At 38.7% G+C, this 15,622-nt stretch overlaps 1 protein-coding gene across 1 annotated transcript; it reads left to right on the top strand.

The window, feature by feature from the left end:
- The first annotated feature begins 1,856 nt into the window (after positions 1–1,856).
- On the top strand, positions 1,857–15,030 carry LOC133631881 (zinc finger protein 501-like). The gene is made up of 2 exons (XM_062024053.1): positions 1,857–2,138; positions 13,553–15,030. The coding sequence occupies exons 1-2, from the start codon at positions 1,964–1,966 to the stop codon at positions 14,698–14,700; spliced, it is 1,323 nt and encodes a 440-aa protein (XP_061880037.1). The 5' UTR covers positions 1,857–1,963; the 3' UTR covers positions 14,701–15,030.
- The last annotated feature ends 592 nt before the right edge of the window (positions 15,031–15,622 follow it).

A 15,622-nucleotide genomic window follows, 5' to 3' on the forward strand; every position in this document is an offset into this window, starting at 1 on the left:
CCTGGGTCTTGGGATGACAGATCTTCTCAGCCTATCTCTAAGGGAGAGCCCCACCACCCGACGAGGAAACTCATTTTGAGAGCTTGTACCCGTGATCTTGTCCTTTCGGTCATAACCCAAAGCTCATGACCATAGGTGAGGATGGGAACGCAGATCGACCGGTAAATTTAGAGCTTTGCCTTCCGACTCAGCTTATTTTTTTACCACAACGGACCGATACAATGTCCGCATTACTACAGATGCTGCACAGATTCGCCTGTCCATCTCACCATCCACTCTTCCCTCACTTTATATATATATGTTAGGTCAGGAAAAATGTCATCCCTACAAGCCTGTCAGGCTTGTAGGGATGAAATAGCCTCTGTGGTTTTTTACAAACTGACCTAACGTATACTCCGCTCTACTCCGGTATATATATATATATATATATATATGTATATATATATATATATATATATATATATATATATATATATATATATATACATATATATATATATATGTCTTAATTAGATTATCCAAAAAATAGTGCTCGATACCGTGGTAGAGCGTAATATGTATGTGTGGGAAAAAAATCACAAGACTATTTCATCTCTACAGGCCTGTTTCATGAGGGGTTTTCCTCAATACTCAGGAGATTTCTCCTGAGGATTGAGGAAAACCCCTCATGAAACAGGCCTGTAGAGATGAAATAGTCTTGTGATTTTTTTCCCCACACACACATATCTATCTATATATATATATATATATATATATATATATATATATATATATATATATATATATATATATATATATATATATATATATATATATATATATATATATATATATATATATATATATATATATATATACACACATGGCAACAGCTGTTTCTAAAGGGACAGGGGTCATAAACAGCCGCTGCCTTTGGTCACAAAACAGTTCAAAGAAAAGGTGCTTGGAGGGGAGTCAGGTCCTGCTTCTTTTCCGCTTTGTAGATCTCGGGTCAAGACAAAATCTTCCTGTGCATTACAACAATATATATATATATATATATATATATATATATATATATATATATATATATATATATATATATATATATATATATATATATATATATATATATATAATGTAAAGGCCTTTCCACTTTTTACCATCTTCAAAGAATATATTAATAACTTGAAATCGTTAAACCTAAACCATCGATTGAAACTTTTATTAGTAGATTGCACAGTACAGTACATATTCCGTACAATTGACCACTAAATGGTAACACCCCAATAAGTTTTTCAACTTGTTTAAGTCGGGGGTCCACGTTAATCAATTCATGGTACAATGAAATGCTGCTGCTGCAACAGAGATACAGTCTATAAGATATATAGATTTCTAATGTATTCATACATTGTTTATGTAGCATGTATATATAACCTCATCATATTGTTTCTTCAATTTAAAAATAGCTGATCCTTCTCTGGGATTATATTCCCAGTTTTGATCTGGGATGTCTGGTCACTTATAGCATATAAGAATATTCTATTACTGTTAAGCAAACTATGAATAATAAAACATGTGTCCGTTATCATAGCTACACGTATGACAAAAATGCGGGTGAAAATCAGTGGTATTCAGTGAGGTAAGATGAATGAAATGCGCTGACAGTTCATTGCTCCTGCCAAATGAATTGCACTGTGTGGAGCGGATCACCACTCCAAGATGGCGGCCCCGCGTCTCGTCAGCGCCAGTAGGCAGTAGCGCTCCATGCTGCCTACCTTTACAACATGTCTATGTTGAATAGCTGTTCCTCCACGCGGCCTAAACGCTCCGGTACAGCAGGGGGCGCTACGCATCTTCCAAGCGGCAACCCGCCAGGAACCTAAAACAGGAAGAAGTAAAAGCGGAAGTAGACAACGCTCGACGATAGACGGCAGGCGAGAGCGTGAAGACAGCGGAGAGAAATCAAGTGAAAACATCCAAAATGTTGAAAGAGTTGGTGAAGGAGCGACTCATGGCGGCGGCCGATGAAATATTCGCGCTGTTTGAAAGAACCATAGCGTCGTACGAGGAGGAACTTTCTAGAACAAGAGAGAAGGAGCGACATCCACAACAACCGGAAGCTGTTTGCAAAACTCCATTTGTGTTACACAATAAAGGTATGTTTCCTTTTTTTATATTAACATTCTACTTCAACTAATATATATATATATATATATATATATATATATATATATATATATATATATATATATATATATATATATATATATATATATTAGTGTAGCCGAGTATTCTGGGTTCGCATATTATGTGTACTAATATAATATAATAATAAAATAATAAATGGGAGTCATAAGAGCAGGTCCGGTCTCCACCACTTCTTTAATGTTCACCCTCCTTTTTCTCTCCCTACACACCTTCTTCCACAACCACCTTTATAGACCTCTTACGTCACAGCCCTACGGCAACTCTGGAGGGACAAAACTCCTCCTTACCTAACATTATCTTTGGTAATTTGGGACATCCTGAAAAGTTTCTTACATTAGTGTCATTAAACACAACACAGGACTGTAAATAATAGCGTGATTACATTTACATTATTACGTAACGATAAACCGTATTCATGATAACTGCCTTAAAGGCCTACTGAAATGAATTTTTTTTATTTAAACGGGGATAGCAGATCTATTCTATGTGTCATACTTGATCATTTCGCGATATTGCCATATTTTTGCTGAAAGGATTTAGTATAGAACAACGACGATAAAGATTGCAACTTTTGGTATCTGATAAAAAAAAGGCTTGCACCTACCGGAAGTAGCGTGACGTAGTCAGTTGAACATATACGCAAAGTTCCCTATTGTTTACAATGATGGCCGCATGAAGTGAGAGAGATTCGGACCGAGAAAGCGACAATTTCCCCATTAATTTGAGCGAGGATGAAAGATTTGTGGATGAGTAAAGTGCAAGTGAAGGACTAGTGGGGAGTTGAAGCTATTCAGATAGGGAAGATGCTGTGAGAGCCGAGGGTGACCTGATATTCAGCTGGGAATGACTACAACAGTAAATAAACACAAGACATATATATACTCTATTAGCCACAACACAACCAGGCTTATATTTAATATGCCACAAATTAATCCTGCATAAAAACACCTGCGTGTTTGTTATGCTAGCTCCTAGCTCCTCTGCTAGCTCCTAGCTCCATAGAACACGCCAATACAATTCAAACACCTGATCAACACACACAATCACTCAGCCCAAAAGACAGTTTACCTAACCCAAGGTTCATAAAGCTTATATATTTTTAAAAAGTTACGTACGTGACGCGCACATACGGTCAAGTTATCGAATGTTTAGCAGCCAAGGCTGCATACTCACGGTACCTGATATTCAGCTGGGAATGACTACAACAGTAAATAAACACAAGACATATATATACTCTATTAGCCACAACACAACCAGGCTTATATTTAATATGCCACAAATTAATCCTGCATAATAACACCTGCGTGTTTGTTATGCTAGCTCCTAGCTCCTCTGCTAGCTCCTAGCTCCATAGAACACGCCAATACAATTCAAACACCTGATCAACACACACAATCACTCAGCCCAAAAGACCGTTCACCTAACCCAAGGTTCATAAAGCTTATATATTTTTAAAAAGTTACGTACGTGACGCGCACTTACGGTACGGTACGTGTTATGCTAGCTCCTAGCTCCTCTGCTAGCTCCTAGCTCCATAGAACACGCCAATACAATTCAAACACATGATCAACACACACAATCACTCAGCCCAAAAGACCGTTCACCTAACCCAAGGTTCATAAAGCTTATATATTTTTAAAAAGTTACGTACATACGCAAAAAAAAGCCAAAGCTGCATACTCACAGTAGCACGTCTGCGTCTTTGTCATCCAAATCAAAGTAATCCTGGTAAGAGTCTGTGTTGTCCCAGTTCTCTACAGGCGTCTGTGTATCCAAATCAAAAGTCCTCCTGGTTAGAGTCTCTGTTATCCGAGTTCTTCCATCTTGACTGCATCTTTCGGGAATGTAAACAAAGAAGCGCCGGCTGTGTACTGTTGTGGCTGACTACGTTCGAAAAATACGTCCATTTCGCACCGACAACTTTCTTCTTTGCTTGCTTGGCTTCCTTCTCCATAATGCAATGAACATGATTGAAACAGATTCACGAACACAGATGTCCAGAATACTGTGGAATTATGAAATGAAAATAGAGCTTTTTCGTATTGGCTTCAATGTGGAAGGCATACCCGTGTTCGCCGGGCTACGTCACGCGCATACGTCATCCGCAGAGGCGTTTCGAACCGGAAGTTTAGCGGCAAATTTAAAATGTCACTTTATAAGTTAACCCGGCCGTATTGGCATGTGTTATAATGTTAAGATTTCATCATTGATATATAAACTATCAGACTGCGTGGTCGGTAGTAGTGGGTTTCAGTAGGCCTTTAAAGGCCTACTGAAATGAATTTTTTTTATTTAAACGGGGATAGCAGATCTATTCTATGTGTCATACTTGATCATTTCGCGATATTGCCATATTTTTGCTGAAAGGATTTAGTATAGAACAACGACGATAAAGATTGCAACTTTTGGTATCTGATAAAAAAAAGGCTTGCACCTACCGGAAGTAGCGTGACGTAGTCAGTTGAACATATACGCAAAGTTCCCTATTGTTTACAATGATGGCCGCATGAAGTGAGAGAGATTCGGACCGAGAAAGCGACAATTTCCCCATTAATTTGAGCGAGGATGAAAGATTTGTGGATGAGTAAAGTGCAAGTGAAGGACTAGTGGGGAGTTGAAGCTATTCAGATAGGGAAGATGCTGTGAGAGCCGGGGGTGACCTGATATTCAGCTGGGAATGACTACAACAGTAAATAAACACAAGACATATATCTACTCTATTAGCCACAACACAACCAGGCTTATATTTAATATGCCACAAATTAATCCTGCATAAAAACACCTGCGTGTTTGTTATGCTAGCTCCTAGCTCCTCTGCTAGCTCCTAGCTCCATAGAACACGCCAATACAATTCAAACACCTGATCAACACACACAATCACTCAGCCCAAAAGACCGTTTACCTAACCCAAGGTTCATAAAGCTTATATATTTAAAAAAAGTTACGTACGTGACGCGCACATACGGTCAAGTTATCGAATGTTTAGCAGCCAAGGCTGCATACTCACGGTACCTGATATTCAGCTGGGAATGACTACAACAGTAAATAAACACAAGACATATATATACTCTATTAGCCACAACACAACCAGGCTTATATTTAATATGCCACAAATTAATCCTGCATAATAACACCTGCGTGTTTGTTATGCTAGCTCCTAGCTCCTCTGCTAGCTCCTAGCTCCATAGAACACGCCAATACAATTCAAACACCCGATCAACACACACAATCACTCAGCCCAAAAGACCGTTCACCTAACCCAAGGTTCATAAAGCTCATATATTTTAAAAAAGTTACGTACGTGACGCGCACGTACGGTACGGTACGTGTTATGCTAGCTCCTAGCTCCTCTGCTAGCTCCTAGCTCCATAGAACACGCCAATACAATTCAAACACATGATCAACACACACAATCACTCAGCCCAAAAGACAGTTCACCTAACCCAAGGTTCATAAAGCTTATATATTTAAAAAAAGTTACGTACATACGCAAAAAAAAGCCAAAGCTGCATACTCACAGTAGCACGTCTGCGTCTTTGTCATCCAAATCAAAGTAATCCTGGTAAGAGTCTGTGTTGTCCCAGTTCTCTACAGGCGTCTGTGTATCCAAATCAAAAGTCCTCCTGGTTAGAGTCTCTGTTATCCGAGTTCTTCCATCTTGACTGCATCTTTCGGGAATGTAAACAAAGAAGCGCCGGCTGTGTACTGTTGTGGCTGACTACGTTCGAAAAATACGTCCATTTCGCACCGACAACTTTCTTCTTTGCTTGCTCGGCTTCCTTCTCCATAATGCAATGAACATGATTGAAACAGATTCACGAACACAGATGTCCAGAATACTGTGGAATTATGAAATGAAAACAGAGCTTTTTCGTATCGGCTTCAATGTGGAAGGCATACCCGTGTTCCCCGGGCTACGTCACGCGCATACGTCATCCTCAGAGGCGTTTCGAACCGGAAGTTTAGCGGCAAATTTAAAATGTCACTTTATAAGTTAACCCGGCCGTATTGGCATGTGTTATAATGTTAAGATTTCATCATTGATATATAAACTATCAGACTGCGTGGTCGGTAGTAGTGGGTTTCAGTAGGCCTTTAAGTCATGGTTTGGAATGAAAAAGAAAAACTACTCCTATCTAAACTTGTATTAAAGGCCTACTGAAATAATTTTTTTTTATTTAAACGGGAATAGCAGATCCATTCTATGTGTCATACTTGATCATTTTGCGATATTGCCATATTTTTGCTGAAAGGATTTAGTAGAGAAAATCGACGATAAAGTTCGCAACTTTTGCTCGCTGATAAAAAAAAGCCTTGCCTGTAGCGGAAGTAGCGTGACGTCACAGGAGCTAGTATTCCTCACAATTCCCCGTTGTTTACAATGGAGCGAGAGAGATTCGGACCGAGAAAGTGATGATTACCCCATTAATTTGAGCGAGGATGAAAGATTCGTAGATGAGGAACGTTACAGTGAAGGACTTGAGAGGCAGTGATGGACGTATCTTTTTTCGCTCTGACCGTAACTTAGGTACAAGCTGGCTCATTGGATTCCACACTCTCCTTTTTTCTATTGTGGATCACAGATTTGTATTTTAAACCACCTGGGATACTATATCCTCTTGAAAATGAGAGTCGAGAACGCGAAATGGACATTCAGTGCCTTTTATCTCCAAGACAATACATCGGCGAAATGCTTTAACTACCTGCTAACGTGATAGCATCGTGCTTTAACTGCAAATAGAAACAAAAAAATAAAGGATAGAAGGAAGGATAGATAGAAAATCAACAATAATATTAAACCGTGGACATGTAAATACACGGTTAATGCTTTCCAGGCTGGCGAAGGTTAACAATGCTGTGCTAACGACGCCATTGAAGCTAACTTAGCAACTTAGCAACGGGACCTCACAGAGCTATGCTAAAAACATTAGCTCTCCACCTACGCCAGCCAGCCCTCATCTGCTCATCAACACCCGTGCTCACCTGCGTTCCAGCGATCGGCAGAAGGACGAAGGACTTCACCCGATGCGTTTGGCGGCCCGGAGACGTAGGAAGTCAAGGTGAGGTCGGCGGCTAGCGCGGCTAGCGCTCCAACAAAGTCCTCCTGGTTGTGTTGCTGCAGCCAGCCGCTAATACACCGATCCCACCTACAACTGTCTTCTTTGCAGCCTTCATTGTTCATTAAACAAATTGCAAAAGATGTCCAAAATACTGTGGAATTATGAAATGAAAACAGAGCTTTTTGTATAGGATTCTACGGGTACCATAACTTCCGTTACTCTGACTTCGTCACGCGCATACGTCATCATACCGCGACGTTTCAGCCGGATATTTCCCGGGAAGTTTTAAAAGTCACTTTATAAGTTAACCCGGCCGTATTGGCATGTGTTGCAATGTTAAGATTTCATCATTGATATATAAACTATCAGACTGCGTGGTCTGTAGTAGGGGCTTTCAGTAGGCCTTTAACTCCTTGTGGTCTGAGCAACTTAAATATGTGTTTGTGCACAGTGAAGTGATGGTTCTATTCTCAAAAGGGAGGTGTGTTTCTTTTGTCTTTCACAACTTTATTAACACCGACAGAAGTGTATTTTTTTTCTTTTCTTATAAACCTTCATTTATAAATTGCAACATTTACAAACAGTTGAGAATGAATAATAATCAAAGTAAGTACAAAACAGCGCCAGGGGGTTGTAAATTCAAAGTAACTAAAATAGAATTATATATATATATATATATATATATATATATATATATATATATATATATATATATATATATATATATATATATATATATATATATATATATATATAATAAACAAAGTGCAAAGCCATAGGCTCACTCAATCTCAGTAAATAACTTACATTTGGAACACAGCATCATAGTTTTCGCAGTTTTTTGGTTGTTAGAGGTAGAGGGTGTTTTAACGTAGAGTTCTAAGGCACAAAAAACAGGTCGGGTATTGATAAACTTACATTTATGAATATAAAACTTAGCCAATAGTATAATGAGGTTGCAAAGGTAAAACTCCTTTTCAAAAATGTTTTCATGCAGTGTTAATCCAAACAGCACGTTTTTAAAACAAAGCCCAAATCTGTCACGAATATTCACTGACAGAAGTGTTGACAACAGGAAGTGAACTGGCGTGACGTCACATAAACCAGCAGTGAACGCTCAATTTCCATTTAACAATAATATGACATATTAAAAATAAATAAATAAATACAAGCTATTGAATGAATGAATGAATGAATGATCTTTATTGTCATTGTGCATGTACAGGTACAGGTCCAACGAAATGCAGGTTGCTTCCCTAAGGTGCTTTGCATTTAAAAAAAAAAAGAAGAAACCACACAATATACAAAAACAACACAATATACACAATATGCAATATGGCCTAAGACCACTCTAAAAGGCAATGTAGAAAAAAGGAGACAGTAAAAAGTATAAAGTGACTAGTGAACTGACTAGAGAGGAGTAATGCTGGTTCCCAGAGTGCTGAGGGGGTCGGAGTCAGCATTTCCTACCTCCTATGCTGTGCAGGCATTATTATTTTGGATTAAATATGTAAATAAATATGATAACTATTGTCCAGATGGCGTGTAATCGCTGATTGCACAGTCCCGGATCGTGATTGCTGTTCCATAAGCCAGTGTTTTTCAACCTTTTCTGAGCCAACGCACATTTTTTTCATTGAAAAAATCCCAAGGCACACCACCAGCAGAAAACATAAAAAAGTGAAACTCAGCGGCCGATATTGACAGTAAAAAGTCATTGTCGCAATTGTTGCATATGACTTTAAAGCATAACCAAGCATGCATCACTATAGCTCTTGTCTCAAAGTAGGTGTACTGTCACCACCTGTCACATCACACCCTGACTTATTTGGACTTTTTTGCTGTTTTCCTGTGTGTAGTGTTTTACTTCTTGTCTTACGCTCCTATTTTGGTGTTGATTGTCATGTCATGTACGGATGTACTTTGTGGACGCCGTCTGCTCCACACACAGTAAGTCTTTGCTGTCGTCCAGCATTCTGTTTTTGTTTATTTTGCAGCCAGTTCAGTTTTCGCTTCGTTTTGCTTCAATGCCTTTTTCTTAGCGGCCCTCACCTTTTGTTTATTTTTGGTTTAAGCGTTGGATACCTTTTTACCTGCAAACCTCCTAACATCTACAAAGCAATTAGCTACCGGCTGCCACCTACTGATATGGTCAAGTATTACACGGTTACTCTGCCGAGCTCTAGACAGCACCGACACTCAACAACAACACATCATTTGCAGACTATAATTACTGCTTTGCAAAAAGTATTTTTAACCCAAATAGGTGAAATGAGATCATCTCCCACGGCACACCAGACTGTATCTCACGGCACACTAATGAAAACACTGCCATAAACAATATTATGTTTCAAGACCACAACTTTAAAAATACTCGCACTAAGATTGTATCGTTTTGACTGATTATAAATATATACATTAATTGATACATTAATTAATATACAACAAATAATTGTTTTTTTGTAAATTAAGAGATTGCGCGTGGCGTTTAGTAAGAAGCTTCCTGGTTTTGTAACAGTCCCTCGCAGGTCACCGTAGCAGTGTTGCCAAACCATACCATACCATAACATACCATACCAACTTTATTTATAAAGCCCTTTAAAAACAACCACAGTTGAAGAACAAAGGGCTGTACACCACAAAGAAATGCAGGCAAAGCACAGACTAAAAAATAACATTTAATACAGAAGTAAAATACACATTGAAAAAGCAAATACAAATTATCCTAACAACACTTTGTGTGACGACCGGGTCGCATAGTGATGCGAATGTTCGTTCTCCCAGGAATGCAGATCGGGCTTCGGACACAGCTTGCAGGTAAACAATGATTTATTTAAGAAATAAATAATACTGGAACAAACAAAAACGTGCTCATAGCACTTAAGGCAGAAACAAAAGGAGCTAGCGTGGGAGCTAGAAGGTAAACACTGAACAGAGCCTTTAGCGTGGGAGCTAGAAGGTAAACACTAAACAGAGCCTTTAGCGTGGGAGCTAGAAGGTAAACACTAAACAGAGCCTTCAGCGTGGGAGCTAGAAGGTAAACACTAAACAGAGCCTTTAGCGTGGGAGCTAGAAGGTAAACACTGAACAGAGCCTTTAGCGTGGGAGCTAGAAGGTAAACACTAAACAGAGCCTTTAGCGTGGGAGCTAGAAGGTAAACACTGAACAGAGCCTTTAGCGTGGGAGCTAGAAGGTAAACACTAAACAGCCTTTAGCGTGGGAGCTAGAAAGTTAACAGAGCAGGAAACAAAAGTCGTCATCTGTTGTGTGAAAACAAACTACGAAGCAAGACCGACTGACTGGGAAGGCAGGCTTTAAATAATAATGTCAGTGATGAAAAACAGGTGCGCGTCGAGAACACACGCGGCAGGTGAAAGTAATCAGTTGCTATGGTAACAAACTCCGGTGCATAAACAGGCACTAAAAGGAGTCCAAGACTAGCGGAAAAACACAAATGACCCGAAAACCCAAACAGAATATGATCCGCGCAGCCGATCCTAACACTTTGTTAGATAAAAAGCCAGACACTATATGTGGTAATGCCACACTGTCGCAAAAGTAGCAACGTCAACACATGCATGTACCGTGTATTACCTCAAAATACAATCTTTTAAAGATCATCGCTCGGCGTTTTACGATTGTTTGTTTGGCAACTCTGTCCCGTAGCCACGCCCCCTCGAGTAATGGAATGTACAATTGTTTACAATTCGTCACGTCAAAAATATACCTCCTCGCAAGCGATTGCTGTTCATATATTTATATATATATATATACAGTGTTTCCCATAAACTGCCAAGATACCTGTGGCGGTGGGGGCGTGGCTATGGGCGTGGTCACCATGACATCATCGAGTAATTTGCATCATTTACTACAATGATATGATTTTCTCTAAAAAGGCTCAAAAAATGTATACTTACTAATTAATAATAACAGTTTTGTTTTAAACGTCCATCCATCCATCCATTTTACAATATAATTACAACACTTTATGTACATATTTATATACAGATTTGAACAATAAGTTATTCGGTGAAATATATTTATTAATTGTGGTTCTTACAAAAAATATATCTTATAAAATATAAAAGCTAAAATGTCTCTTAAAGCTCTGCCCCTTTAATTAGTGCATACTAAATAATGTAACTTTAGCCTACTACTACAACCATATTATTTACCAGCAACATAAAGTGAAACAGAGGCAGAGGTGTCCTGCCACAGTTAGTAACAAATAAACAGAAAACAGTAGTGGTCAAATACAAATAAGGCAACAAGAGAAGTATCCTACACTTCTCTTTTGTAAAGTAAATATGAACAGCCTATATGGGCATCTACATCAACTATATGATTTGCCTGAGAAGCTGGACAGGACAAAAACAAAAACAATTTTTTTTTTTTTTTGTGGCGGACGTAATTCTTTCGTGGCGGGCCGCCACAAATAAATGAATGTGTGGGAAACACTGATATATGTGTGTATATATATATATATATATATATATATATATATATATATATATATATATATATATATATATATATATATATATATATATATATATATATATATATATATGTACATATATATATATATATATATATATATATATATATATATATTGCATTATTATTTCTCAATTGTTTGTATATGTTGCAATTTATAAATAAAGGTTTATAAAAAATTAAAAAAAAATTGCATTTAACAATAAAAAAAACAAACATTCTACAACTTTGACAAATAGAAATGGAAGAATATAAACAAATATCAACACTCAAATACGAAGGCAGGACAATATTTAATGTTTATTCTGCCAAAAAAGTATATTATTTGTTTATTTGTTTATTTATTTTTTTCGTTTTTGCAGTTTATTTAAAAAAATAAAACTTGGTTAAATTAGTTTAGTGTGTGTATAAGTTCGTTTTGAGCACTTCCCTTCATAATACTAATAATAACCGTGATATGACATTTTATATTGTTACTTTCTACATATTTACTAATCTTCTACTTAAAAATCAAACATATATCTTATATTGAGAGCCCAGGAGACATTAGACAACAAGTTTATTTATTAGGTCACAATACTGTAAATAATCCATGAGGCTAATATAGACAGACTAAAGACAAAAAGACTATAAAAAATGGGAGCCATTACCTCCGCGCTTGGCACTCCGCATCAAGGCTTGGAATTGGGGGTTAAATCACCAAATATGATTCCCGGGCGCGGCCACCGCTGCTGCTCACTGCTCCCCTCACCTCCCAGGGGGTGATCAAGGGTGATGGGTCAAATGCAGGGAATAATTTCGCCACACCTAGTGTGTGTGTGTGTGTGTGTGTGTGTGACAATGATTGGTACTTTAACTTTGAATACACTATAGATGTGCAGCACATTGTATTACTTTGTGTTAGTCGTCACTTTATATGCAGAACGACAATATAAAGGCCAAACAATTGTTAATTGGTCGAGTATAAACGTTTTAACTAATAGCTAAATTGTATGATGTAATACACTTATATGCAAATGAGTTCCTAGAATGTGTTTTTACTGCCATCTAGTGTCCACTAATAGACAGTTTTTTGCAGCGTTCCTTACTTTGTGTGGTACTAAAACGAGTAAAAGATAAATAAAATGTACTGTATTGTGTAAATTATGTCAGAAAACAACCATTTTAGTGAGACACTTCACTCAGGATGGAGCGAGGAGATTGTCAGAATAATTGTATCTAAGTTATCACAAAACTTTGTGTTGCCATGAGTTCCCGGCGAGAGGACAAATACCAAGCAAACGGCTTGTAAAACTCCACTGTGTAGGATGGGAAGCAACATGAAGGTGTCGGTTTCTTTGATGTATTGTAATCCACAGAAAGATTTTGTCTTGACCCGAGATCTACAAAGCGAAGAGGAAGCAGGACCTGACTCCCCTCCAGGCACCTTTTCTGTGAACTGTTTTAATCAAAGGCGATGGCTGTTTACGACCCGCGTCCCTTTAGAAACAGCTGTTGCCATGTAATCAGGGAAAGTCCAAATAAGAGAGGAGGCGTACAATCCTTCGCCAGGAGCGTTGTGGGACTGTAGTCCAGACGTCTCTCCTCAATTGAGCCATATTGAATTCTGCCTCTGTTTAATTCCTTGCTTCTTGTCTTGTTTAATAGATGTCATCAGTGTTTGAACCTGACAGAGATGCTAATTGTAATCCATCCCAGAGCATCTGTGGATAATGGCAGTCTTATAATTATTAGAGCCTCAAACAAAACAACAAATCCAACACAAAAATAAACTATCCACAATAAATGATGTTTGTGTCCTGCAGATGTCCGGCAGCCGATTGGTCCTCAAGAAGAACATGCGCCTCAGCTACAGGAAGGCATGTCCACCTTGAAGCAGGAGGATCCACAGCCCCCCTACATTAAAGAGGAAGCTCAGCAACTCTGGATCGCTCAGGAGGGAGAGGCTGATCTCGGTCCATTGCAAGTAAGTGGTGTCTCTTTGAGGACTGAAGACCATGAAGAGAAACCTGAGTCCTGGCAGCTTCATCGCAGTCCAAGTGAGGAGGACAGAGGGGCGGAGCCTTCAGGCAGCTGCTCATCACAACACATAACAGAAGGTGGAGCTCCTCTATCAGAAAGTGAGGACATAACGTCAAACTCTCTTAAGGATGAAAACCGGGGCGCCACCCAACAACCTTTGAGCGGCGATACAGACTGTGAAGGTGATATCAGGACTCCAACTGACAACAAACATTCCGAATACTGTAAAAAGAAGACAGGTAAAGAAGGTTTAACTCACACAGGGGAAAAACCATTAAGTTGTCCAGTTTTCCGTAAAGGCTTCTCTCAGAGAAGTAAAATGAAATCACACGTGAGAAATTTCCACGCAGAAAAAATGTACATTTGCTCAGTTTGCGGTGATGTTTTCCCCCTTCATATTCAATTGACTCGACACATGGAAAAACACACTGAAATACCTTTCAGTTGCTCAGTTTGTGACGAAAGGTTCCTTCACCGGGCTGAGCTGGTGTCACACGTGGCGATACACGAGGGCGAAACGTCTTTTAAAGGCTCAGCCTGTGATCAAAGCTTCCCGACGGTGGCCCAGTTCGACACACACATGACAACTCACACCGGAGAGAAAAACGTTTGTCCAGTTTGTGGCAAAACGTTGGCAAGCGCGTACTATTTGAGTTCACACATGAGAAGTCACACCAGAGAAAAACCCTTTAGGTGCTCTGTTTGCGCCAGAAACTTTGGGAGGCGATCCAGTCTGAATGTACACATGCGCATCCACACTGGAGAAAAACCTTTTAGTTGTTCGGTTTGCGCGATGAACTTTGCTCATCGGTCCAGTTTGAATACGCACATGCAGACTCACACCGGACAAAAACCTTTTAGTTGTTTGGTTTGTGCGAAAAGTTTTACTCGCAATTACTGTCTGAAAGTACACATGCGCATTCACACTTAAGGGAGGAACCTTTTCTTCGCTGCTTTGTTTTGGGGTATTTTAACCAGGAACTTATAACTTGTTCAAACAATTAAAACACAATTGCAAACAATAAATACATCCATCTGTCCATCCATTTTCTACCGCTTATTCCCTTCGGGGTCGCGGGGGGCGCTGGAGCCTATCTCAGCTGCATAAATAAAACCGACTGAGTGAACCTTCTTTAGCAGCTGTTGGGCAGTAAAGAAATGGACCAGAATCGGAGTTTTTAAATCTTTATTTTCTGTGCCCTCAGTTCAGTTTGGTCGAAAATGTTGTTCTATGTTTCACATTGCCCAAATAAACTGAGACAGAATGGTGTTGGCTACTTTTCTGTGATCCTTTTTCTATTCTCGATGCAGTCAGACAGGATGTAATATGAGGCGCTTTTATTGTGAAGGCCGGTGTTGTGTCTCAGAGCTCAATGACTGTTGGTGACAAGGAGAAAAAGTTGGGTTAACCTCAACAATTGAATTAATAAATTATTATGAACTTCTAAAAAAAATGGTAATATGTGTATGTATTTAGGCACTTCCAATACATTTTAACATTTTAGATTTTGTATACCGTATTTTTCGGAGTATAAGTCGCTCCGGAGTGTAAGTCGCACCTGTCGAAAATGCATAATAAAGAAGGAAAAAAACATATATAAGTTGCACTGGAGTATAAGTCGCATTTTTTGGGGAAATGTATTTGATAAAAGCCAACAGCAAGAATAGACATTTGAAAGGCAATTTAAAATGTCTAAAGAATAGTGAACAGGCTGAATAAGTGTACGTTATATGAGGCATAAATAACCAACTGAGAAGGTGCCTGGTATGTTAACGTAACATATTATGGTAAGAGTCATTCAAATAACTATAACATATAGAACATGCTATACGTTTACCAAACAATCTGTCAC

The sequence above is a fragment of the Entelurus aequoreus genome, linkage group LG17 (genome assembly GCF_033978785.1).
Source record: "Entelurus aequoreus isolate RoL-2023_Sb linkage group LG17, RoL_Eaeq_v1.1, whole genome shotgun sequence".
NCBI classification, from domain to species: domain Eukaryota; kingdom Metazoa; phylum Chordata; class Actinopteri; order Syngnathiformes; family Syngnathidae; genus Entelurus; species Entelurus aequoreus.

Coding starts and splice junctions, on each gene's coding strand:
- LOC133631881 (XM_062024053.1), top strand. CDS start 1,964: ATGTTGAAAGAGTTGGTGAAGGAGCGACTCATGGCGGCGGCCGATGAA. Junction 2,139..13,552: donor ATTTGTGTTACACAATAAAG/GTATGTTTCCTT, acceptor TGTGTCCTGCAG/ATGTCCGGCAGCCGATTGGT.